Source organism: Scheffersomyces amazonensis (assembly GCF_036850825.1).
Source record: "Scheffersomyces amazonensis strain UFMG-HMD-26.3 chromosome Unknown RJT21scaffold_2, whole genome shotgun sequence".
In the NCBI taxonomy this organism is placed as follows: domain Eukaryota; kingdom Fungi; phylum Ascomycota; class Pichiomycetes; order Serinales; family Debaryomycetaceae; genus Scheffersomyces; species Scheffersomyces amazonensis.
In genome coordinates this window covers 2,831,929-2,857,818 of record NW_027042742.1, presented here as the reverse complement: position 1 = coordinate 2,857,818, position 25,890 = coordinate 2,831,929, and the positions used below count along the sequence as shown (strand labels likewise).

The 25,890-nt window shown below is 34.9% G+C and overlaps 14 protein-coding genes across 14 annotated transcripts; 7 read left to right on the top strand and 7 right to left on the bottom strand. All coding sequences in view use genetic code 12, as the record gives it.

Moving 5' to 3' along the window:
- RJT21DRAFT_119636 (F-actin-capping protein subunit beta) lies at positions 1 to 1,150 on the top strand. Its single transcript, XM_064881472.1, has one exon. It carries the CDS (start codon positions 217 to 219, stop codon positions 1,099 to 1,101), a length of 885 nt encoding a protein of 294 aa, XP_064740218.1. The 5' UTR covers positions 1 to 216; the 3' UTR covers positions 1,102 to 1,150.
- Positions 1,151 to 2,647, bottom strand: RJT21DRAFT_119635 (uncharacterized protein). Its single transcript, XM_064881471.1, has one exon. It carries the CDS (start codon positions 2,607 to 2,609, stop codon positions 1,266 to 1,268), a length of 1,344 nt encoding a protein of 447 aa, XP_064740217.1. The 5' UTR covers positions 2,610 to 2,647; the 3' UTR covers positions 1,151 to 1,265.
- A 12-nt stretch (positions 2,648 to 2,659) lies between these two features.
- RJT21DRAFT_139208 (uncharacterized protein) lies at positions 2,660 to 4,208 on the top strand (the record flags this gene model as incomplete). Its single annotated transcript, XM_064883337.1, has 1 exon — positions 2,660 to 4,208. Exon 1 carries the CDS (start codon positions 2,838 to 2,840, stop codon positions 4,206 to 4,208), a length of 1,371 nt encoding a protein of 456 aa, XP_064740216.1. The 5' UTR covers positions 2,660 to 2,837.
- On the bottom strand, positions 4,207 to 5,093 carry CLC1 (Clc1p). The gene has a single exon (XM_064881470.1). The coding sequence runs from the start codon at positions 4,963 to 4,965 to the stop codon at positions 4,309 to 4,311; it is 657 nt and encodes a 218-aa protein (XP_064740215.1). The 5' UTR covers positions 4,966 to 5,093; the 3' UTR covers positions 4,207 to 4,308.
- Positions 5,074 to 7,630, bottom strand: RJT21DRAFT_119633 (Elongator subunit). The gene has a single exon (XM_064881469.1). The coding sequence runs from the start codon at positions 7,598 to 7,600 to the stop codon at positions 5,156 to 5,158; it is 2,445 nt and encodes an 814-aa protein (XP_064740214.1). The 5' UTR covers positions 7,601 to 7,630; the 3' UTR covers positions 5,074 to 5,155.
- MED20 (Med20p) lies at positions 7,613 to 8,690 on the top strand. Its single transcript, XM_064881468.1, has 2 exons — positions 7,613 to 7,818; positions 7,883 to 8,690. Exons 1-2 carry the CDS (start codon positions 7,808 to 7,810, stop codon positions 8,577 to 8,579), a joined length of 708 nt encoding a protein of 235 aa, XP_064740213.1. The 5' UTR covers positions 7,613 to 7,807; the 3' UTR covers positions 8,580 to 8,690.
- A 14-nt stretch (positions 8,691 to 8,704) lies between these two features.
- Positions 8,705 to 11,118, top strand: HCA4 (RNA-dependent ATPase). The gene has a single exon (XM_064881467.1). The coding sequence runs from the start codon at positions 8,822 to 8,824 to the stop codon at positions 11,108 to 11,110; it is 2,289 nt and encodes a 762-aa protein (XP_064740212.1). The 5' UTR covers positions 8,705 to 8,821; the 3' UTR covers positions 11,111 to 11,118.
- RPC53 (DNA-directed RNA polymerase III subunit) lies at positions 11,119 to 12,451 on the bottom strand. The gene has a single exon (XM_064881466.1). The coding sequence runs from the start codon at positions 12,349 to 12,351 to the stop codon at positions 11,182 to 11,184; it is 1,170 nt and encodes a 389-aa protein (XP_064740211.1). The 5' UTR covers positions 12,352 to 12,451; the 3' UTR covers positions 11,119 to 11,181.
- Positions 12,452 to 12,454: 3 nt separating this feature from the next.
- SAS10 (rRNA-processing protein) lies at positions 12,455 to 14,286 on the top strand. Its single transcript, XM_064881465.1, has one exon. The coding sequence runs from the start codon at positions 12,586 to 12,588 to the stop codon at positions 14,263 to 14,265; it is 1,680 nt and encodes a 559-aa protein (XP_064740210.1). The 5' UTR covers positions 12,455 to 12,585; the 3' UTR covers positions 14,266 to 14,286.
- On the bottom strand, positions 14,287 to 16,079 carry RJT21DRAFT_119628 (chaperonin-containing T-complex subunit). Its single transcript, XM_064881464.1, has one exon. The coding sequence runs from the start codon at positions 15,971 to 15,973 to the stop codon at positions 14,369 to 14,371; it is 1,605 nt and encodes a 534-aa protein (XP_064740209.1). The 5' UTR covers positions 15,974 to 16,079; the 3' UTR covers positions 14,287 to 14,368.
- Positions 16,080 to 16,168: 89 nt separating this feature from the next.
- Positions 16,169 to 17,675, top strand: RJT21DRAFT_27358 (cell proliferation protein). The gene has a single exon (XM_064883991.1). The coding sequence runs from the start codon at positions 16,230 to 16,232 to the stop codon at positions 17,358 to 17,360; it is 1,131 nt and encodes a 376-aa protein (XP_064740208.1). The 5' UTR covers positions 16,169 to 16,229; the 3' UTR covers positions 17,361 to 17,675.
- Positions 17,675 to 19,014, top strand: CGR1 (Cgr1p). The gene has a single exon (XM_064883994.1). It carries the CDS (start codon positions 17,990 to 17,992, stop codon positions 18,974 to 18,976), a length of 987 nt encoding a protein of 328 aa, XP_064740207.1. The 5' UTR covers positions 17,675 to 17,989; the 3' UTR covers positions 18,977 to 19,014.
- A 2,339-nt stretch (positions 19,015 to 21,353) lies between these two features.
- On the bottom strand, positions 21,354 to 21,866 carry HIT1 (Hit1p; the record flags this gene model as incomplete). Its single annotated transcript, XM_064880156.1, has 1 exon — positions 21,354 to 21,866. The coding sequence occupies one exon, from the start codon at positions 21,864 to 21,866 to the stop codon at positions 21,354 to 21,356; it is 513 nt and encodes a 170-aa protein (XP_064740206.1).
- Positions 21,867 to 23,014: 1,148 nt separating this feature from the next.
- RJT21DRAFT_113358 (uncharacterized protein) lies at positions 23,015 to 24,202 on the bottom strand (the record flags this gene model as incomplete). The annotated part of the gene is made up of 1 exon (XM_064880155.1): positions 23,015 to 24,202. One exon carries the CDS (start codon positions 24,200 to 24,202, stop codon positions 23,015 to 23,017), a length of 1,188 nt encoding a protein of 395 aa, XP_064740205.1.
- Positions 24,203 to 25,890: the final 1,688 nt, after the last annotated feature.

The following is a 25,890-nucleotide window of genomic DNA, read 5'->3' as shown; positions in this document are numbered from 1 at the left end:
TTTTAATTAATTTCTTGTCTTTTAACTTGCTAACACCTTAGTGGTGAAATTATAGAAACTGAATTTTTATAGCGGTTCTCTCTTAAATATTGCGGCGTGGATGTATGTCTCCAATAGAGCACCATTATCAACACTCCCAAATTTTATACCACCACTACCGAATCGTCTATTTAAATACAATTGTAGCCCATTGAACCAACAAACCAGAGATATACTATGACATACGAAGAGAAATTCGATTCAACTTTGGACTTGTTAAGAAGATTAGATCCCAAGTCCATCACTAAGAATCTTAATGATATATGTACTATTATTCAAAATAATGATAGTGATGGGTCAGGAGAAGAATTAGTTCAAGATTTATTATCATCAGTAGATACTCCATTGAAGGTAGGCAAGTGTAAAGATTCAGGAAAAGATTTTTTATGTTGTGATTATAATAGAGATGGAGATTCATATAGATCTCCATGGTCTAATAAGTATTATCCTACACCTCAATCTGATGATGATCAACCTCCACCATTCCCTTCCAATATATTAAGAGAACTTGAAATTAAAGCCAATGATAGTTTTGATATTTATCGTGATTTGTACTATGAAGGTTCAGGAATATCTTCAGTATATTTATGGGATACAGCTGATGATGATGAAAATACTTTACAGGATGGATTTGCTGGAGTAGTATTAATTAAAAAGGAGACTGATGATGGTTCAGGTAAATGGGATTCTATTCATGTATTTGAAATTACTCCTGAAACTTCAACTTCATACTCGTATAAATTAACCACTTCAGTCATACTTGATTTACAGAATCAAAAATTATCGTCATTATCCTTATCAGGAAGTTTAACTAGACAAATTGAGACTACTCAAAGTATTGAAATTGATGGATCTACTAGCTTAGCTACCAACCATTTAATTAATTTAGGTACTTTAGTGGAAAAGTCCGAATTTAACGTTAGAAACTTATTACAAGACGTATACTTTGATAAGCTTAAGGATGTATTATTGAAGGATTTAAGATCAGTAGGAGATGTGGGAGAAAAGAAGCTAGAGGATTTACGACAATCAGAAGTCATTAAGGGCTTACAAACATTATGAAGTATTTGTTTAAATAAATCTTAAAATATAATACATATTAAGAACATCTAACCGACTTATAAATGTATCTAACCGTAACTAAACCAAAACATACCAAAACCGAACCGATTAACCAAAAATAACCAGAACAACATCTAAAGTAACCAAACATCTATTTTTGAGGATTAAACCTCCACCTCGTCATCATCTAATCGTCCATTAAGCGAAATTATAGTGTCATTGCCTGTGGTGTCATTACCTGTGGTGTCATTACCTGTGGTGTCATTACCTATATCTTTATCAAGATCACTACTCTTATCCAAGCTTACAGTTGATCCCGTATCAAGATTATATATAGTTGGAGGTGAAACCGTTGAACCGTTACCTTTATAATCATAATCTTCTTCTCGTAGAGATGCTAAGACATTGGTCTTGACATCATTAACAAACGTCCATATAGATGAAGATACAGTATGAATCATATCTTCAGCATTACTTTTGACTGCAGGTGCACCATATTCTGTATTCAAATACTGATCGATATCTGGATTTGTATTCATAGAAGAAGATTTGGATTTCAAAGGTGATGGCACAGACGAACCATAACTGGAGATAGAATCTTCCGAACGTCGAGGGTTATAAGAATTTGAGGGATTAGTAGCGCTAGTAGTTGGTATCAATGACTTTTCAAACTCATTCAGTAACATTGTATCAATTTGCTGAATGAAATTCAAAGGTTTACTAAGACTACTCCAAATCTTGGAATTAGACTTTATATCTCCATCATCTATGCCTGGCTCAGAGCTGTTCAAGATCCCAGCAATGTTAGGATGAGAATTCGATGAAAGAGTTCTTCTCCTTCTATTTTTTATACTTGCTATAGCTTCATCACGGGGATTACTATTCTGTCTTGGTCTTGATGCTGGGGAATTGGCATCACCTGACTCGGCATTTTTCGTAGCAGAAATAGTTAATTCCTTATATAGTGACCTTTGAATGATTTCTCGTAGTCCATGTAGCTCCTTATCGTGCTTTTCTAGTTTCTTATTGAGATTATTTACTGCATCTTTGATTTCTACTACAGCCATTTCCTTTAGGGCTAGCAACCTTAATTGTTCATCAATATTCATACTTACAAGTTGATCTTGCAGAGGTAATGGTAAATCATATTTCAATTCAGTAGTAATCGAGTTAGGTGTAGGTGACATACTTGGAAATGGTGAAGGATCTTCTGTAACTTGTTGAAGACTATTGGTGGTTATACTACAAGATTTTCTTAATCCTGATGATGTTGGAACTTGTGTTGAAGGTGTGGAACCTGATGGTGATACAGCTAGATTTAAATTAAATCCCTTAGATCTTACAGAACCCGATCGTGATAATCCTCCAAGAGACTTTTTAGTTGATGGTACACTCAGAGTACGAGACAGTGTCAACACCAAGTCCTTGCGAGGGGATGGAGTGCCCACATTTATGGAGATATCATTATGAGAGTCCCCTGGTGGTGGAGTAGTGGACTTAGGCGTCATATTTATGTCCTACTTCTTTGTTAATTATAAGGTTGAATCTTTATAGTAATTATAGTTGATTGTTATCAGTTTGAGATTCAGGATGTCGCGTCTCCAAAAAAAAATTAATGTCGTAATTATCACATTCACTTGAAGATAACAACAGCCGTAACCGACTATAAATAATCAACTAGTGACTTTTACAGGTACTTTTATTAATTAGTGGTGAGTAATACATAGTTAAAAAATATGGAAGATCCAATAGCAATCGCTTGGGGAGATCCTGCCATCAAAAATTGGATCAAATGGGTCGTGATCTTGCTTGCGACTCGTTCCCCAAAGCCGTTTCTATGGTCTAGTTTCTTAAGTTTACACCCAAAAATTCGTCAATTGTTACTTCATAAACGCATTAAGCAGTCATTGGGGAAGTGGAGTGATGGTGTTGATGTAGAAAGAAGACTTAAAAAGACTTCGAATCTTGTCAGTTGTGCCATTCTTTACTTTGCTGCATCCACCAATACCCGACTCCCCAGTGATTACTTACTGATCTACTTATGGATTAATTATTATGGTATATTAAATCCTCCCCTGGCATCTTCAATTATGATATCCCCTCAGTATTCAAAATATTTAAAAATTGAATATTATAAGAATGATAAACTTATGAAACTTTATAATAATAAGGAATATATCATATATCCAATGATCTTTGGTCAAATCTTACTGAACTACTTGACTCCCACGAAGTATAAGTTGAATCAAAGATACCTATCTACATCCATCAAGTCTCGGATTCTAAATCCCATATGGATCAACTATTCATTAGGTGTTAATTCTGAGTATTTGAATTGGGTAGGATTATTAAAGAGTTATACAATTCACCACCTAATGTTAGGTACGGTTGTGGGGTTGTACAATTTCAAAGATCGACTTGTGGATCGATATTATGCCTTGAAGTATAAAATCACTAGACAGGAAACAATTGCAGGGATAATTAAAAACTTTGTGATGTATGTGTTCCACGTTACTAATTCATTAATTAATTTTGCGTATGTACCCAATTTGATAGCCATCTTCTTAATATCGTTAACTGCTCCTATGTTTGCTTATTTGAGTAATGCTAACTTCCCTGTAAAAGGGTTACGAGTTCATTATATGAATCATACCAAACAATATTTTAAGGGGTACACTAGACTAATTGGATTCATAGCTGCCTTTATTACAATTTATCTCAATGATATAAATATCGTGCCTGATGTGGGATACAATCGCAAGAAGCAATTAGTAAATGTCAAGATCGATGATTTGAGTTATATTCAAGAGGAAGAAGAAGTTAAGGAAGAGAATATCCGTAAGATCAGCAAGAGTTTCATCAATGCGCTTAATTTATATTTATTTCGATTAATCTTATTATCGAAATGGCGAATCACTAAAGAGAATCATCCTTCTTTCAGCTCGTTAAAATTGAGTAGTTGGAGAAAGTTAGAGGCGTTATTGGCATGTTACGGAGTCTATAAGGTGATGAACTTGAATGATTTCATCAAGAGCAGTCCCGATCCTCGCCAATACGATCATCTCCGGAAAGAAACATTGATCCGAGTAGTGGATCGAATTATGTAATACTTCCATTAAGTAACTATTTATTGTGTACAGTAGTTGAATAATAAAGAGCTTTTATTTAAGAATACAAACTAACAAACAACTAAACAAATACATCTGGTCAATAACCAGCAGCTCCTGGAACATTGTCCTTACCCTTTAATTTGGTTAACAATTCTTTAAACTTGGACTTATCTCTGGATTCAGAGTCAGGAAGTTCACCAACTTCAGTTACCAACTCATTGACTCTATCCCATAATGTACCTCTTTGTAAGAATTTATCTCTCTTTTCTAAGAATTCTTCTTGTTCTTTTAAGATTTCCTTAGAATGTTGTTCCTTCTTATTATTGTAATTATCATAAAAGTCATCTACAGTCTGTCTGGCAGTAGTCACGATATCGTCTTTCTTTTTAGAATTGGCAGTTTCTCTTTCCTTAATTTCTAAATCACGACGTTCCTTCCATTCCTTCAAATGTACAGACTCTCCTTCGTATTTGTTAGTTTGAGGAGCTGATGATCCAAACCCTTCGAATTCATCATCATCGGCTTCTTCTTGAACTACTGGTGCACTTACACTGTCATCCACTTCAGGAAATTGTTCTTTGAAATCGTTTATATCATTATCGTCATCCTTTAAGAGTTCGTGGTCTTGTTCAGTTTGAAACTCGTCACCCACCAATTCCTTCTCACGAGATAAGAAATCAGTAGCAGAAGTTTCATCTGCACTATCAGGAAGATCGTTTCCGATGGTCTCTATAGCTGGGAATTTATCAGCCATTGTTAAAGTTGGATAATTGACAGCTTTACTGATTAGTAGTGCCTTATTTATAGTAGCTGGAAATTTGTGTCCATTTTAGGAGGCGCGACATGGTTCTGGTGGGGCACACGACATTTGGATGCAATAATGTCGCACCACTTTCATTTAATATTATTCGTATCCTTCTCTATTAATTTATTTATATTTACATCTATACTACTGATTTATCGATACTATAGAGTCGGGTAGAGGTGTCTCTACTTGCCACTGCAAGTAGCAACTTGTTGTCGTGAAATTTGGTGCTGAAACTAAGTTTGGAAATACGGTCAGCAGGGGTAAGACGTTTATCAAAATTTACAATCGGTTCGAATTGTTTGGTTGTTGTGGATAAGTCAAGTTTGAAGATGGTTATGTCACCATTCTCAAGTCCTATGGCGATTACCATGTGGTTGTTAACTAAATCAGTTCCAAAACAAGTGATGGAGGTTATAGGTTCATCGACTTTAATGGTACTGATAGTAGAAATAATATCTGATTCAACTTTCCATAATTTGATGGACTTATCACGAGAAGCAGTGACAAAGAAGTTACCAAATTGGTTAGTAGGTGCCCATGAACAATCCCAGATAATTCTGGTATGAGCTTTAGGGTTTAATTCAATTAGTTCGAATTGAGCTTCTTGTTCATTGGTCACTTTCCATAAACTTAATTGCCTATCTCTGGATACTGCCAATAAGTATTGACCATCGTGTGAGAATTCCAAACTTGTTATAGTTAAGTTATGACCCTCCAATACTTGAGGTGATTGTTGATAGTCTTTATTTGCATTGAAAACTCTTATGACTGCATGTTTAGCAGAATTGGATTTACAAGCAGATGCAATTAAAGCTCCACTTGGAGATGTAGCACAACAGGTAATTTCATACCCATGGCCATATAATTTTTCTAATTCTGGGAAAAGGGTATATCTTTGTAAGTAATCTTCCAAAGGTGGTGTGGTTAAAGTGGAAAGGACATCTTCCTTTACTTGTACAGTTTCAACCTCTTCATCAGCATCTTGCAGTTCTTGAGCTGCTTGTCCTACTTCTTGTTGTTCATTATTGGCCTTATTGGATAATCCTAATACAGGCAAAGATGCTGCTTCTGGTAATGCCTCAACATTCTCTTCTTTTACAATTTCAATATTACAAAGTTTCTTCAATAAACTGTAAATGGAGTTTGTCATTTCAAATACTCTCAATATCTTTTCATCACCACCAGAAACATATTTAGAGCTGGTAATATTATCTAGGCATATCATATCATACCCATGGATCTGTGGTCTGGCGAATTCATGCCATGATTTATAATCTCTATTAGCTACCCAGGGAGCGTAAAGTCGAGCAGTTTGATCGAGTGAAACACTGGTAAAATATTCTCCATCTAAGGACCAAGTCAATCCAGATACTTCCTTAGTTGAACCCGTGACTCCAAGAGTTGATTCAAATGTTTTAGCTTCGGAATCGGTTGACTTATACACTCTGATAGATCCGGTTTTACCATTAGATAAAATATATTGCAGTTGAGTAGTATCATCAATAAACCATAAACATGACCAAAACCCTCCGGAAGCTCCTGTAGCAGTTGAAGCACCCTTAATTGACATTTCTCCAAGCCTATTTACACAAACCCATATTCCTGATTCTTCATCCATTTCCCATACCATTAATGCTGTATCGGCACTGGAAGATAATAACTGTAAACGTCTATCTGATAAGGCACTGCCAAATCTATAACTTGGATGCCACTGTAATCCCGTGACCCAATCATCGTGTCCCATTAATAAAGCTTCAAAACTGAATGCACCTCTTGAATTGGCTCCGATATTAAACTTATATTGCTTGTTGGATAAAAGAATTAATTTCAGTTCATCTTCATCTGAATCATCTATAAGCTCATTCAATTTCAATCTCCACAATCTGATGTATCTATCTTGAGATCCACTAGCTAATATATAATTCTTATACTTAGCATCCGTAACAAACTGTAAACATTTAATCCAATCTTCATGACCACTCAAGACAGCTGATTCGGTAAATCCTTCAACTTGGCCTGAACTATGTAAGTTGAATGTATAAATATAAACATTTGATGTTGTACCTCCTACAGCTAAAAGATAATTACCATTCTCATCAATGTCCTGTAAGGCTAGTGATAATGGTAAGAAACTAGCTTTAACTTGGAATTTATGAGCCAATTTGAAATGTAAATCTATAGCATCATATGTCCATAATATGACATTCCCATCTGCACCTCCTGTAACAAATACACTTTCATTTATTACTGCTAAACATGTAATAGAATGCTCATGACCTTCCAATGTTTGGTACAACTCATACGAATCCTTAGATTTCTGCCACACATTGACTTCATAATCTTCTCCTGAAGATACTAAATAATCACTACCAGGTATAAATCTTACCCCGGTAACTTCTTTATTATGTTTCTTCAATGTAGTGGTAACTCCTCTCAGATCGGATGCTAATGGATTCCACAAGGCAATAGTATTACCTGCTCCGTATGCCACTAATTTTTCACTACCATTATAATCTACCGTAAAGGACTGTCTGTTGGCACCAATGAATACCGCCTCCTGACTCACTATAGCGTCTGACATTTCCCCTAAACTGTCACTGTTCGGTTTCCCCAGCCTTGAGGTGTAGCGATGCTCTTCCCAAATTTTTCATAATTTTCAGTGAGCGGCGGGCTTCGTGTTGTGTGCAGGTACTAACAAAATAAGTCCATAACTCCACTGTTTACTGAACCTTAGTGGACAGAGGTAAAGGACGAAGTTACCCAGAAATTTAAGTCAATTATCAATAGAATGGTATCAGCGTAAGTGATTATGATAGTGGATGATATAAAAGCCAAATTCAGTAAGTTACTAACCAAATTTTAGAGTGCTTTTGGTGCAAAAGGCGACGCCCGACACCATAACGCAGTTTCACGATCAACTCTCCAACGAACTTCCATCGTTAAAGGGTAAGTGGAACTTTAACTTCAAGATTTTTCGTAATAATCCATACTCGTTGGCTCCAGAAGTTGCCGAAACCGCCACTGTTTCTACTGATGCTCAATTCTTGTATACACTATCGCCTTCGTACGTCAATGAGTGTACCATAACTCTCATTAACAAAAAGTCGTTAGGAGTGTTCACGAATTTGATTAGGGAAGAAGCAAGTGAGCTGGCTAAAGAATTGAGTATACCTGATCATCACTTACATAGAGGTGCTACTACAGGACTCAATGATCCATTTGATGTGTTTGTATCGCAAAAACTTGAAAGTTTATGGACTCAGAGACAGTTAATTCGAGGTGACGGAGGTCAGATCTACGAGTTAGAGAATGGTAATCTCATAATAAGAACTTCCAATGTATTTTTGCATGGGAATTTTAGAGGTCTACTTATTCAAATCGAGCTAAACAACAATTTGGTGGCTACTGGTGATCCACAGTCGTTTCTTGGCTCATTTGAAAAAGTTAGACAAAAGTACGGCATACCGGAGGGAGACATCTGTTGTGATGTACTTGACTCAAAGTATCTTGATAAGTATGGGGATTTGTGTCTTCAATATGCTGAAATCTTGAACTTTTAGTTTAATTTTGTATTATTTGTATTTAGTTGTACTAGAATGTAATATATACTGTTATTTATAGGATTTTATATGATTTGATTTATATGTGTAAACACGTGATTACCAATCACCTGAGTACCACATATAATTTACTTTCAGTTCCGGACGCTCGGATATCCCAATTTTTTTTAGAGATGAGAAGAGTTTTTCAGTAAACCCATCTGCAAAAACACCTTTGAACTCCAACAAATCTACAAGTAATAATGGCTAGGAAAAGTGGAGTGAGGAGTAAGTCCACTCAGGCATCCCGAAAGCAGAGCCGTGAAAAGGAGGAAGAAACATTCCGAAAATTACAAGAAAGAATCGAATCATATGATCCATTAGTAGATGAAAAGTCTGTATCACAATTCAGTGATTTACCCATTACTGATAGTACATTAAAGGGATTGAAAGAAGCTAGTTTTGTTTCAATGACCGATATCCAGAAGAAGACTATTCCACTTGCATTAAAGGGAGAAGATCTAATGGGATATGCCAAGACTGGGTCCGGTAAGACCCTTGCATTTCTTATCCCCACCATTGAATGTTTAATAAGAAACAAGATTACTGAATTTGATGGATTAGCTGCATTGATAATTTCACCTACTCGAGAGTTAGCAGTTCAAATCTTTGAAGTGTTAACTAAAATAGGGAAATATAATACATTTTCTGCTGGATTAGTTACTGGAGGTAAAGATGTGAAATATGAAAAGGAAAGAGTATCACGAATGAATGTTTTAGTTGGAACTCCAGGACGTATTTCTCAGCATTTAAATGAAGCTGTAGGTATGGAAACATCCAATTTACAAATGTTGGTGCTTGATGAAGCCGATAGGTGTTTGGATATGGGATTCAAAAAACAAATTGATAGTATTCTTGGACATTTACCACCCACTAGACAAACATTATTATTCTCAGCTACTCAATCTGAAAGTGTTAGAGATTTAGCTAGATTATCATTAACCAATCCTAAACGTATTGGTGTATCTAGTGATCAAGAAATTTCAGCCACTCCTGATACTTTAGAACAATTCTATATCAGAATACCGTTGGATGAAAAGCTTGATGTATTATGGTCGTTCATTAAATCTCATTTAAAGAGTAAGATTCTTGTATTCTTCTCATCTTCTAAACAAGTCCAATATACTTATGAAACATTCCGAACATTACAACCAGGTATTTCATTAATGAAATTATATGGAAGAAATAAGCAAACATCAAGATTAGAGACTACAGTAAAATTTTCTCAAGCTCAATATGCATGTTTATTTGCTACTGATATTGTGGCTAGAGGATTGGATTTCCCAGCTATAGATTGGGTTATTCAAGTAGATTGTCCAGAAGATGCATCTACATATGTTCATCGAGTTGGAAGAGCCGCTAGATTTGGTAGACAGGGGAAATCATTACTCATGTTATTACCTACCGAAGAAGAAGGTATGCTCAAAAGATTACTGGCCAATAAGATTGAACCTAAATTTATGAATATTAAACAAAAGAATAAGAAGACCATTAGACCCCAATTACAGTCTCTTTGCTTTAAGGATCCTCTCATGAAGAATCTTGGACAAAGAGCATTCATATCATACTTTCGAGCCGTATATATTCAAAAGGATAAAGATGTATTTAATGTAGAAGCCTTACCATCCGATAAATATGCAGCATCCCTTGGATTACCAGGAGCTCCTAAAATTAAAATTAAGGGAGGTACGGCTGGTAAAGAAAAGAAGAATGCCTCTAGAAAGTTAGTGGAATTGGCTAAATTGGATGATGATGGTGAACAACAGCAACAACAACAGAAAAATAAAGACGATGGTAAGGTAAGAACCAAATACGATAGGATGTTTGAAAGAAAGAATCAAACTGTGTTATCAGAACAGTATTTGCATATGACCGGTGCAGATGGAGAAGGAACTGATGAAGAAGAAGATTTCATGACTGTCAAGAGACAAGACCATCAGCTTATAGAAGAAGAATTACCTGATCTTAGTGTTCCAGTCAGTAAGAGACAAGCCAAAAAGGCACTTTCTAAAAAGGCATCTATTGCCTCTAAGGGTAATCCATCTAAATTAAAATTTGATGATGATGGAGTAGCCCATGCCATCTATGAATTAGAAGATGAAGAAGACTTTAAGAAAGCCGGAGATGCCCGTGACCAGAAGGCAGCATTTGTATTAAAGGAAAGTGAAGTAATGAATGAAGCAGATGTGGAAGATAAGGCCACAGCCAGAGAGAAGAGACAGGAAAAGAAGAGAAGACGGAAGGAGTTGGAGAGACAAGCGAGAGAGGAAGAGGAAGACTATGAATCTGCTGATGACAATGATAACCAACTCACTGCTGATTTAGACAGAGACTTAGAGTACTCTGAGGATGAACAGCCAGTGGCTAAGAAACCTAAATGGTTTGAAACTCAACCAGTCAGACCAGCAGCTAGAGATAATTTAGTAGAGATAGATGAACCTGAAACGTTGGAAGATTTGGAATCCTTAACTGCCAGATTACTTAATGGTTAGACTAGTGTAAGTGTATATATGCAAATATTATTAGTAATGTATAGAATTAGTATATATATATATATCTAGATCTAAACAAATGATGGAGTGGCAATGATCTTACCGTCCACCTTCCCTAGACGGATGATATTGCCCTTAACTTTTTGGCCTTGTTCGTTAGCCATCTCTACATCAGGATCTGATTGGACCAGCTCAGTTTCGGGGACATTAAGCACTATAAGTTCTTGTAGGAAAGTGGTAGGAGCTCCATTAGTGACATCTAAATTGATATCATTACCGATATTTATAGAGACTTTCCCTGATTGGTGGATGTTGAAGTGACCAATGTGGCCATGGATATGTGGTGATGGTGGAGAATCATTTTGTGTAGGATCTTCTGCCTTAACAGTGGACTTTGGTTGGTACTGGGGTAAGATTTTGGGTAATTGGAATAAGATAAATTCTTCATCTTCCTGGTCATTGTCGGTATTCAATTCCGACATTCGGTCAGCTAGAAGATCCACAATGTGATGATGGTCTGTGAGTAACTTATCGTGCTCTTCATTAGAGGGATACGATTGGGCTGCTGCTGAAGCTGCGGGAACTTCTGGCTGTGGTGTATCAACTGCAACTGCTACTGCTCCATCATCTATCATCTCTTCCTTTACTGGTGTACTCTCTCGTGAAGCTGGTGCACTAACTCCCTGGTCATCCTGTCGCTCTGGTCTGACCGGGAATAGCTGTGTATCCTCTTCATTAAATCGATACTGTTTTGTCATATCGATCTTGGTTATATCATCATCGTCATCGGACTCATCCGCTACATTACCATTACCATTCCCATTCCCACTAATGCCTGGAGATTTACTACTAGTTCCCTCTTTAAGTCTGAGATTCTGGATGAATTCCGGAGTAGAAGATACGGAATTGGTATTATAAGCTCGATCTTTAGTGAACCCTAGTTTAGATCCACTAGCATTACCTAAAGATACTGAACCTGAAGATAATGGTCCGGACAGTACTAAATGAGTTCCGGCATAGTTATTCCGACCTCCTCGACCTCTACCTCGTCCACTACCTCTTCCTCTACCATTTCCAGCAGGTAAACGTCCTGACAGTTCTTCCTTAACTTGTATTGGAGCATCTTTAGCTCTTTCTTCTTTACTCTTTCGAGGTACTACTTTAGGTTTGAATTTAAGAGCCACTTTAGGGGCAGGACTAGGAGCCTTTTTGGAGTTTAGCGACTCCAACCGATTGGACATCTTACTGGGATTGTATTTATGATTCAGTAACTGTGATACTGATTCAGTACCTCCTTATTTTACTGACGCTAACTCTGCTCTCACAGTTACTTAAGCTCGGTAACTTGGAGTACCTCTCACTAAAAATTTTCGAAGTCGCACTAAATTTTTCAAATCCTCGCGAGATGAGATGTACTTAGCGAGGAATCATTACTGATCTTACTGACACTTACTGACACTTTACAGGGACACAGTATGGCCAGAAGGACTCAGAGTAGTAAAAACAGAGAGACTGACGTAGAAGTCGGTGAAGTGGATGCCTTCCATGCCAACAGAGAGAAAATCCTCTTGGATGAAGCCGCGGAGTACGCCAGACAAGCTTCTAGCGACGAAGAGTCTGATGAAGAAGTGATGGGCATTGATGAGAACAGTGAAGACAGTGACGAAGAAGAAGGCAATGAAGAAGGTGATAGTGAGGAAGATGACGACATCTATGGCGAAAATGAAGAGGAAGAAGCTCAGGAAGAGTCAGGTTGGGGAGGTAAGAAGAACTATTATGGTGGAGATGAAGTTAGTGATGAAGAAGATGCTAAGGAAATCACAGAAGAAGCTTTGAAACAACAAAAGAGACATTTACAACAGTTGGCCATGGCGGATTATGTGGATGAAGATATGATGGAGAACTGGAAAAAGGCTGCTGAATCATCGGTAGAGACAAAGTCTACTACCCAATTAAACATCAGTACTGCTGAGTTAGATGATAGTGAAAGACTTGAATTATTACATCAGACATATCCTGAATTTGTTCCTCTTGTTCAGGAGTTACACCTGCTTAAACCGCGACTTGTGGAGCTTCAAAGTAAGAAATCTAATGAACTTTTAACGGTTAAATCCGTAGCATTATCTGCCTATTTGGCTTCAATAACTTCATACTTTGGCATCTTTATAGACAACTTGAAAACTGGTGAGACCTTCACTATGAAGGATAATCCTGTAATGGAGACAATCTTGAGTTCTCGTGAAATTTGGAGACAAGCCAATGAGTTACCAGAAGTTGGTGTAGTCAGAAGATCAGTACAAGCCGAAGAAGAGTATGATGAAGAAATAATACCTGAATTTGAAGATGATTATGATGAAGATGATGAATCTGAGGAATCTGAAAGTATTGACGATGAACAATTTGTGGATGCCAAGGAGTCACAAGACGATTTTGATATTGATATCAATACTTCCAGACACATTAAACGAGCCACTAATAACTCTACCAACAGTAATGACTTTACTGAAACTGCACAACCTGATGATGTAGATAGAGAAGAGAAACAACGTCGGAAGAAGACATTACGATTCTATACTTCGAAGATTGATCAATCATCGACCAAAAACAATGAACGATTCTCTGGAGATTTGGACTTACCATACCGAGAAAGATTATTTGAAAGACAACAACGATTGATTGAAGAAGCCCGAAAGAGAGGGTTGGGACTTGATAAGAACCAATTGGGTGAAGACTTGGATACCAACGATATGGACTTTGATGAAGAACAACTTGCCCAATCCATTAACCATGGACAAGATGATGCATACTATAATTCACTTAAGAATAGTAAACAAGTTAAGAAACAAGTACGTATTCAAGCTCATGAAGCTGCAGTAAAGGCTGCCAAAGATGGGAAATTGGCAGAATTACAAGAACTGGTGGGTGAAGATGGTAAAAGAGCCATTAACTATCAAATTCTTAAGAATAAGGGACTTACCCCTCATAGAAAGAAGGAATACAGAAATTCCAGAGTTAAAAAGAGAAAACAATATGAGACAGCTCAAAAGAAACTCAAGTCAGTTAGACAAGTTTATGATGCTAATAATAGAGGACCATATCAAGGAGAAAAGACTGGTATTAAGAAAGGTATATCCAGATCGGTTAAGTTGGTGTAGGATTTCATTTGTATGTCCAATTGTATATCACTATATTCTCAATATATATATGTATATTATTTGTCAGGGTATAGTCACTATAGATTATATATCATATACGTACTTAACGACTGAATTGAATATCATCAATTCTCAAGATAGATTTAACACATTCAGAAGCTAAAGTAATGGCACTAGTACTTACTAATACTGGTTGTAAAACATGTTCATCATAAGTATTAGAAGCTCCTGATCTTCTAACTGAAATTCCTGCATTCTTTTCACCATTTTCATGTCTATTTCTTAAATCAGTTACTACATTAATTGGATTTAATCCTGCATTTTCTGCTAATGTAGTTGGAATAACTTCTAAAGCTTGAGCGAATTCTTGATATACAAATTGTTCAACTCCAGTTAATTTATGAGATTCTTTCATTAAGATTCGAGAAATTTCAACTTCAGGAGCTCCACCTCCAGCAATTAAAGCTTTTTCTTTAACTAAACATCTTATAACACATAATGCATCATGTATAGATCTTTCAGTTTCATCTAAAACTAATTGATTAGCCCCTCTAACAATTACTGATACAGTTGGTTTAATAGTTTTTGATGTTACTCCAGTAATTTTAACAATTTTAGATCCAGAACTTTCAACTTCTTCAACTAAATCTGCTGATCCTAAACGATCTTCTGTAAAATTATCAATATCAGCAATTGGTTTACAACCAGTTGATTTAGCTAAGAATTCAATTTCATCACGTTCAATATCTTTAATTACTAAGATATTTAATTTTGAAAGAAAATGTAATGCTAAATCATTAACAGCATCTCTTAAAATTGATTTTTGAATTAATAACACATTACATTTGGCCTTTTTAATCTTTTTACAAATATTTAATAAATAAGCTCTTTCCTCCTTTAAAATCTTATCCATTTGTCTATAATCATTAACCACCACATTATTTTCCATATCAGGTTTTGGAGGAGATAATTGAAATTGAATTAAACCAATTTTAGCTTTATCAATTCTAGTTGGACCTCCAGCATTTTTAACTACATTTTGAGTTAAAACTACTCCATTAATTAATTCTGTATCATCAATAGTTCCTCCAACTTTTTTAATTAATCGAATATCATTTAAATCTACATTATTTTCTTCTTCATTTATAACTTTTAATACTGAATCAACAGCAAGTGGAGATAAAAGTGATGAATGTTGACTAACAATTTTTGATGATAATGATGTTGAAGCAGCTCTAATTAATTGTTCACGATCTTCAAGTTTAATTTTATATGACATATCTAAAAGAATTTCACAAGATCTAATGGCTGCTCTTTGAAATGATTCAGCAATTAAAGTTGGATGAATTCCTTTATTTAATAATCTATCAGCGGCTCCTAATAATGATCCAGTTAATATAGCAACTGTTGTTGTACCATCTCCTGCTTCAACATCTTGTGCAGCACTTACATCTACCAACATTCTAGCAGCAGGATGTAATACTGCCATATGCTTTAAGATGGTTGCTCCATCATTAGAAATTATAATTTGTCCATTTTTAGTTCGAATCATTTTATCCATCCCTTTTGGTCCTAATGAAGTTCTAATAGCATCTGATACTGCTCGAGCTGCTAAGATGTTGGCTCTACGTACTTCTTGAGGTTTTTCTTTATCTTTGAAAGTGGCATTGGATGGCGCTACCAGGGCCCGAGGAACTGCTGTAGTCATATCGGTGATAGTAATAGTGATGCCCGTAAGTAATACAAGTAATTAGAAAAGGTTCTTAAGTATGAGCAGGATAATTTTTATGGTGGTGAAATTTTTCGTCGCGTTCGGTTTTTTTTGTTGTCGAGAGCGGCACGTGAAAGGACATGTGACTTTTCACGTGTGCTTCTCATCTTGAAAACTTACTAATAGTCATAAACTATAATTATTGCTATAGTATCAGTTATACTTAGTGGTTAGAGGTTTAGTGAATAGAAAGATGACTAAGGAGGAGTACGTGACATTCGAAACCATCGAGACTTCGAAGCATGAGATACTTTCGTGTTCGTATTCGCAGTGGTATGAGTTATTGAAGAGTCATACTGTAGAATCAAAAATCATCAAGCCATTACCACAGTCGTTTATAGAGTACTTAAATAGTGACAGTATAAAATTGCCTCCAGCTCATAACTACGATCCAGAGCTAGTGATAAACAGTGATAATGAGTACAGTGACTGGGAAGAAGATGAACAGGAACAGGAAGATGAAGAGGCAGGAGATGCAGATGTAGATGCAGATGCAGATGGAAATAAAGACGGAGATGGACATGAACATCAGATTACGGTGTCTGACTTTCAGGATCTACATGATCAGATAATAAGTAATATACACGAGTTAGGAGGAGTAGTAACTCCAAAGTTAAACTGGTCCGCTCCTAAAGATGCCAAGTGGATGATGCCGGATAACACCATCCGATGTGACCATGTCAATGATATATATTTATTATTAAACACATCGGATCATATAGTCGATGATTTGGATTATCCATTTGCTAGTGTTGATTTGGAACAAGATGGTTTGAATTCTAATGATGTGAATGTGGATGTCGAATATGAGCTTGTGCTTCGAAAATGGATGGATATCAACCCCGCCTTAGAGTTTCGAACTTTTATAAAGGATAATAAAATTATTGGCATATCTCAACGCGATTTAAATCATTATATGTATTTAGAAAGTCTTAAAGAAACCATACATGATAAAATTCATAATTTTATCTACGATACAGTTATACCAGTTTTATCTGAAAAATTAAATTTATCAAAGTACATCGTCGATGTATACATACCCAGACCATTCAATAAGGTATACATTGTAGATATTAATCCATTTACTAGGAAATCAAGTCCATTACTATTCACTTGGAATGAGCTTTTGCTCATAGATACTTTGGGCCACGATGAAGATAACTACGAATTCAAGTTGGTCAATGAAACCAATTTGGGTAGATTTGCTAAAAAGGAATATAGTGAAAGTCAGGTACCTTATGATGTAGTAGATGCATCTATGAATTCTGAGGCTATGATAGAGTTAGCGAGAGAGTGGGATAAGTTACAAGTTCAAACAGAGTAGGATAGAAAAATAAGTTTTAAGTGTATGAAGTGTATGTCTTAAGTGTATCTAGTTACGATCTAGTGTAGTTACGATCTAGTGTAGTTACGATCTCGTGTAAATAGTAGTTACGATTTAGTGTAAGTAGTAGTTACGGATATGTGCATAGATCAGCTTGAATGGTAATATCCATTTGTGTATTTAAACATCTGACTCCCCCACCATTTTTGCAGGTGGGACCCCTTCCCAAATAGGAAGTTGATCCACCCTATAATTACGACTTCTTCTTACAAAGCTATACTGAACAGTCAATTCAAATGCTGAAACAAGTCATCGAATGATACAACAGTGACTTCTACAGTACAATTGGACCTCATTACATCACGGGGTATTCTTTTCGCTGACTTAATGGTTAATAGACGAGAAATCTCCCCGTATTTGAGAACTTCCCCCACCCTGTAACCGCAAACGAACCACAAAAATAATTTCCCATAACTTCCAAGCAATGTATTTATAACGGCAGTTTCTCCTTTAGGATGAACGTTGCTGTGACAGAAATTACAGTATCATAACAATAGTTACTTACAAGTACAATTAATAGTATAAGTACAAGTACGACAAATACTTACAAGTATAATTCATAGTTGATAATGGTTACTACCACCAAATTAGATAAACTGAATATCTTTCTTCCCGAATACAGAGGTAGATTAACAGAAGGTATTACCTACGATGGAAGAACCAATAAGTTGTTATGGGTTGATATTATAGTAGGAGAAGTTCATCGTGTAGATTTAGACTCTCCTAGTTCTAGTCATGAGGTGCTTAAATGGGGATCTGAAGAAGAATCTATTGGAGCTATCGCATTAACATCCAACCCAGATATAGTCCTTGTGTGTGGGAAATATGGTGTTGCAAAGGGTGATTTCCAACATAAGCTGATTGAATACTTTTTGAAGTATCCAGTAACCGAATCTGAGTCGAAAAGATTAAGATCCAATGATGGAATTATCGATCCATGGGGTAATCTCTGGATCGGATTAATGAATGATTTCCCTATTACTAAAGCAGAAGGAGTAAAACCAGAAGGATATTTGTATAGAATTAATTATAAAGATCTTACTGTAGATACTATGCTTGATAAGACATTAATTGCCAATGGATTGGCATTTTCTGAAGATGGAAAGACATTATATTGGACTGATTCATTAACATTTACCATCTGGAAATTTGACTATGATTACAAGACAAATTCTTTAACCAATAAAAGAAGTCATGTTAATATTAAAAATGTATTCCCAGAATTCGAAAGTCCTGAACCAGATGGACTAACCATGACTAAAAATGAAGAAATCTTTTCTGCTGTATTCAGTACTAATTCAGTTATTCATGTGAATAATCAAGGTGAATTATTAGAAAAATTTGAAATCCCAGCTGAGAAAATCACCTGTGTTATTAGTGGTGGTAAGAACAATGACGAATTATATGTTACAACAGGACATATAGAATTGTTAGATAGCACAGCAACAATAAGCGCTGAAGATTTACAAGGAGATTTAGGCGGATTTTTATTCAAAATCAAATTACCAAAGTCAATTAATGGCCAAGCAAAGAATATTTGGGGTGGTCAAGTGTGAAATAAAGTTGATGTATAATTAAAAGTAAGAATATATGGAATTGTCATTAATTATTATCGTATACTGTTGCGTTATGCTATTCATGTAGATATTTCTCTGGGGTATTCCCTTTCATTGTACTAAAAAAGAAACTAAAGCCGAACGATACATGTACAAAGAATGTGTCCATAAGTAGCTGCTGTAGGTTGCCCGCTTGTCTAATGCCAAAGCCTCCTGTCCTTATTGTCACAATTTTTGGCAACACTTGACCTTTGTTCTTTTTTTCTTTATAAGGCGTTTTATACTTTTTATGCTTCAGAATGCTAACTGGTTTGCTTTTCACCATGTTACTGAGAATACCTATCAGGAAATCCCCATATATCCGAGGGTATTATAGTCACTTTGAAACTATAATTTTGGCGTATTTATTGATATCTAGTCCAACTTTGACGGCAAAGTAAACTGGAGTATCGTCTGGAAGAATCAATAACATGTAGATTCCGAAGAACAACAACAGCTTAAAATATCTTTTTCAATCTTATATATCTTTGGTTATAGATTGTTATTATATAGAGAACATAATACTTTTTAAATTACATTGACCTTAATAAACAGTCTCTGATAATCTAGCTTCAGCATCTGCCTGATTTGGTAACTTGGTTTACATAGAACGTATAAGCTTAAGTTGCAAAACAGCAATACAGAAAATCGATTCAAACAATTTTTAACTTTTCATTGGGGCTCATTATTTAAGCTTCCTTGGCAACATTAAATTCTTAAGGTTAACAACTTTGTAAGTCCTATTGTCCCGTTGGTACATGTACGGTATCAGTCAAAGTTATGTAATAAGAACCCCTCTCTCCTTTGGTACATTTTGTCTGTATGGAAGCCGATTTAATGTAATCAAAGTTGAAAGTTCCTTTTCTCGAGGCGTAGCATTACTTACTACAACCTGTAATGCAACTAGCACCTGTGCATTACAAAGGAAAATTCCATAAAATTTATAAAGGAGCATGATTTTAGCTAGTCAGTCGCCCTGTCGCTCGGCTGATCAGTAGAATTACAACGTATCCATATCATTCCTGGGTTATCTTGCCTCAATTTTGGCTTCTCAATTTACACTGCCCAGAATTGATCCCTTGGTTTTAACAATTCTATTATGCTTTTAGATTTCTCGTTGTTTATTTTTAAACCTAATCAACCGGAATATATGCGCTGTTCGTAACGCAAGGTTTAGCCAATCAATTTCTCTTCTTGGAACTCCGTCTATGTACACTTGGTTAAACTATGTTCCTTCATAACCTGTAAGAAATCAGAATAGTGTTCTGATTCTTGTTATACAAAGAAGATTAGCTATTCACATCAGTCCACTTTTAACTCGCACTTATCTACATTAACTAAAGATGCGAAACTGCTAAAGCAGAAGTGTTGTACAAACAAACTGTTTGGAGTTAGTAAAATAATCTCCAGTAGCCAAATCAGTAAATAAAAAAATCAAATGTGTGTAACTGCCATCTTGAAGTGCTGGTTCAATTTGTCAACTACAACACTTGAGGCTGGAGAGTGAGCTATTAATTACCCTAGTAGAACTATTAATAGTTTGCAAGTTACTTGTGCTGTCAGAAATTGGTCAGAAATTGATCAGACTGCCTCTAATACCTAAAGCTATATTCTGCCTTGGTGGGGTTCTCTAGGTCTTGGGCAAGTATTAGCGAAGTATAGTAGATCAATGAATACAGCACCCTTACAGTGACTTCGTTATGATTAATTATTTATTTACTCTATATAAAACAATGACATATATGGATAAAGAAAAATAATGAGTATATCGTCAATATTACACTCAAATATTAATAATAACTGACCAGTCTTCTGTACAGTTGATAGCCGGTAAATGTCCTTCTGATACATAGTTTTGCATCATGAACTGCTATCCTGTATAGAATCATACAAGCTCCAAACACAACCCGTTCTAGCTCAAAAGACAAAGTTAGTGTATAACGTCTTAGCAGTTTTTCCAAGCCTTTCGTGCCACCAAGTATCCTTCCAGTTGAGAGCAACCTATTTTAAATTTACGTTTCAAGTGATGTAATGATTCATTGTACTAACTAATGTACCAAGCAACCCTACTAGTTGAATAAATAAATTTACAAATGCATTAAAAGCATACCAAAAGTATATGCATAATATCAATCACTCTATATGTGTAAATGGTCACTTTCTATTATGACATATGATCCAAATGAAACGATTGAAAACTAGTTCGAAATTTTCACCATACTTTACTGCATGTTCATGCACTTTACTGTACTGGATTGCCGATGTAAGTGAGGAGCCAGTTTTTACGTTCTCTAATGTAAGCTTTGGTCAGATATGTCCCAATCCTCCTAAGAGCATTTCAATTTCGGGATTTGTTTTGATAAATTGTTAAAACACGCTGTATAAACTCTTCCACTAACAGATTTTCTTCTATTCCTCCTACTCTTAAATCGTTTAATTTATGATTCATTATCGATAACCTATTGTCGTTATTTGATATTATTTCATTATTTAGCTTCAATTCCTGAGGCGATTTTAGCAATTTTATTAGAGTGAGTAAATGAAACTGTAAAGATTTCTCTTGAAGCATCGCCTGTATTATTGGGTCCTGAAGAACCTCATCAAACTCGCTATTATCTGTTACAATTTCTGGTTCTGTATGTTTTGATTGATTCAACGAGATAGGAATTTCATTCTTCTTATCACTAATTGAATTGCCTTGATTGGTTTGTTTATGATTTGATTGATGACTCTCACTTTTAAAGCATATTAATGAGCAATACGGTATTGAACATTGCGGACATTTGTATTTGGCTGGATTAATGTTGCACACTCCACATGTGGTATTCAAGGCGTTGCTTTTATTGTCCATAATTATTTGCAATTATAGTTCTACAATTTACTCACCAAAACTTAGAGCACAGCGTTACAGTTTATATCATATCGTATGATATCGTATCGTGCAACCTCTCATCTCATCTCCATATTTTCAAGAATGTATGTATCTATAAATGTCGTTTCACATATTTATGTTAAATGTCTCTTGAAAAGTCGCGACATTCTTCATGTGTATTAAGCTTTTTAGAATAAAGCCATCGGCTACTCACTCCACTGCCTTTCATATAAACAAGTGTTCTTAGATAATGCTTAGTAATGAAAAATCTTGTGCAAGTGGAATGACGTAAAAACCTTCAAAATTTCACGGATTATATGCTCCATTTTCTGGCAAAAACGAGAAGGATATCGATTGTTTTGCAAATTATACTAGGCAGTTGCATACCCAATGCTATGCATATTCAGGAGAAAATAGCTTGTTTGAATTGCTATCTCTCTTCAAGGAATTATAAACTTATTTGACTCGTGAATTCAGGAAGTAGTTACCTTCCTTTCTTAGAATTCCTTTTGTTTCATTTATTCGCCGGAATTTTTACGAGGTCTACAATGTGCACAGGAAAACCGCTAGGTCTAATTCGGTCCTACCTTTTTGAGTATTTACTTTTTATATGGTGATATTTTACATGTCCTATACACTTTACACTTTGACTATTTTTATACTAAGAAATACTTTATATCGACCAATTCCGAACAATCAGCAAATACTCCTTTAAAAACTGGCTATAAAAAACTAGGCGCACAAAACTAAAACGGAATTTTAGAAAAAAGTTAAATAGATGGGTCGTTCGCTTACCATAATTTGCAGCAATTTCGCGGAGACAAATTATCGTTACCAAAAGGTTTTCCCAGCTACAATAGAGTATTGATTTTACGCAATCGTTTTTAACGCTATAAATTAAGAATTTATATTCATTTTAATTAAACTCTAGAAAAGCATACCCGCTTAATCTGAAAAACCGTAAACTAAGAAATTGGATGTTTTGAATTGAAAACCATAAAAGAGTGAAGTGACACTGAGTGCATGCATGCAATATTATACTTAATATTAGTAAATTAAAAAGTAGTTGTAAATAAAATTAATTGAATCAAAAAAAAATGCAGTAAGACGTAAAGACATGACAACGTTTACCATTCAAATTGATTTAACGATGGCTGTGAAGGTAAAGAGTAAATTTGTTGCATAAACGAAGCCTGTTGTCCAAGACTTTGAGATGGAAGCTGTGGACGATGAATAGGAAGCTGAAATTGTTGTTGAGGATGTTGTTGAGATTCGTTTTGAAATTGAGGTACAGAACTTGCTAACATAGGAGGACCCTGGGGTTGAATTTGAGGCAACATTGTGAATTGATGGAATAAAGGTTGAATAGGAGCCTTATAATGATGTTTAAATGAATAAGTATAGAGTTGTTGGTGTAAAGGTAATTTTCTTCTCTTAACGTCAGAATATGGAGTTAATGGAGTTAATGGAGTACAACATGTTGACGACAACGGAGACACTGTGACAATTGGAAGAGGGAGGGGGAGTTGGCCCATGGTAGCGGTTGACTTCTTAGATATTGGTGTTGCTAATGGTGTGGCGGATAATGGTGATTTATGAATTTCACTACCTGGAGTTAATAATATTGGCTGTTCATGCAATAATGATTGGGATTTGGCAATAATTGCACTGGCAGGTTCATGCACAGTTAACTCAACGAGAGCCTTAAATTTACTTATTATCGAAGTAGATAATTTAAAAACATGACTACTTGATAGTATATTCCAGAAGTTGTAATCTTTTGATAATTTGATAAAACTTAAACTGTAATTGACAGAACATAAGAAATAACTTTCCAAGGAATTTATTAATTTCAAATCTATTTTAATAATTTTTTTGTTGTGGTTATTATCCAAAGTTGACTTTCCCATGGTATTATTGATAATAATTAACCATGTCTTCAATGTATAACTCTGATCATCAAAACATTTATTTGATAAAATCAAACTGACAATGATTAAATTAATTATTAATGAATAGTCAATAGAAACATTTAATTCTTCAGAATCGGAATCCTTGAAAGGTTGTGAGTTGTGATTCAAAATGCCATTATAATTATAGTACTTATATAAGTAGTACAAACTTATAATCAAATTTGAACGAGTAAGTTGACTATTTTCAATTAACTTCCTTATAAAATTTCCATACTTTCTATTGAATTCTTGAAATTTTTGAATCGTTGCTAAATTACTATTCTTAGATGATATTATAATCCATGCAAATTTTATATAGTTGTTAATGTAAAACAGATGCAGATTGGTACTATCTAAAGTCATCTTTATATTAAGCGGTCTAAAGCTACCCGCTAAATGTTTGGATGATACTTTAGATGGGATAATGAAGGAAATATCCTGTTAAACAGAAAAGAAAAGGATTAAGTGTAGTTTTTAAACTGTAGTATGGTTTTAATTGATTTTATTATTAATATAGGGAAACTGAAATGATTATATATAAGTGTGATATACAAGATAGAAATGAACCCAAAATTAAATAATCAATGGTTGTGAAAATGAGCAGCCTTAATTTACATTTTAGCAAAATCAAAGAAAAAATAAAAAAAACAATTAAAAGGTATGTAGGAAAGCTACATAATTATCAGTTTATTTTCTAAAAATGACTTAAAAAAATTTTTTTATTTGCATTCATACTTCCAACTCTTCTTTGTGTAATCGAATGCATAACCTGTAAACCCCTAACATGCAAAATAATTGTATGTGTTAAAAGTGATCTCTTCGCACTCTAGAAAAAGAAATTACAATTAGTTTTAAGTTTGTAGGAACAAAACAAATAAAAAAGAAATTTTCAAAGTTACGTGAGACGAACACCGTCGGATAGTTCTTAAAGTTTCAAAGCATGAAAATGATAACTTCTGCATATAAAATAAAATCCAAAAAAAAATAAAAAACCATATTTTACAATGCAGCTGTATTACAAAGCTGCTTAATTTTAATATCCATTTACCATGATTTAGAAATTCTGCACTGCAAATTGCTATGATGCATAAGAACTGTACAAATACTTTTGCTGTAATACAGTAATTTATTACTGAGTGGAGGTAATGGAAAAACGGAATTGGCTGCAGAAATTGAATGAGATTTGTTTAATCCTGCAGTATGTCCCCGATCTGCCACCTCTTATGCTGTTTATTGCTTTTAAGTACTGTCCGTAGATAACTTATGTTACTCTGCATTTGACAAACGGTCATTAATATGCTCACTAAATTTCATACAAGTAATATTGCAGAATAAAATGACTGGACTAGAATTCTGCGAACAAAGACGAGGTATCCTCCTTAACTCCTTCATAATATTATTTATTCTTAGATTTATTATTATATGCGTAGGACCATATTGGCTATTGTTTTCAGTGAGTTGTAATTAGATATTATTATTTTTAATCTGTTTCAAGCTATAAGTGGTGATATGTGAAGGGAACAAGTGTGCGGGTCATTTCCTACCATAAAAATTTTTGAAATTTCACCATGCGCTTTTAATTAGAAATGTTATTCAAATTAAAAATTAGTGGTAGAATTTTAAGTATATCGCCTAACAATTTTTTAGCTAGATACAAGAAAAAAACGACCGTATTCCAAGCACTGTATTTCAATAGTTAAAATGAAGTGAGTATTGTACTTAGAAGTAAGGTTCCAGTTGCTTTACCTAAATTTCATTGACTCATATATGACTTACGAGAATTCAGCTCTAAAAGTTAAGGGAGATGGGAGAATACAGGAGAGTTGAAAAAATATAAGCCAAATCTATAATAGCAAGTTTGGATATGTAGAACTAAGCAGATAATCTTCTTACAGTTGCCAGAATAACACAATTACTTAAGGGAGATGAGGTAAGTAATATCCTTTGGTGACAGAGTTTTTTAAGCGATATGAAACCAAAAAAAATTTATAGAGTAATTCTTAAATAGCCAAAAATAATAATTCAGAATACGTACATTAAAATTAATATTC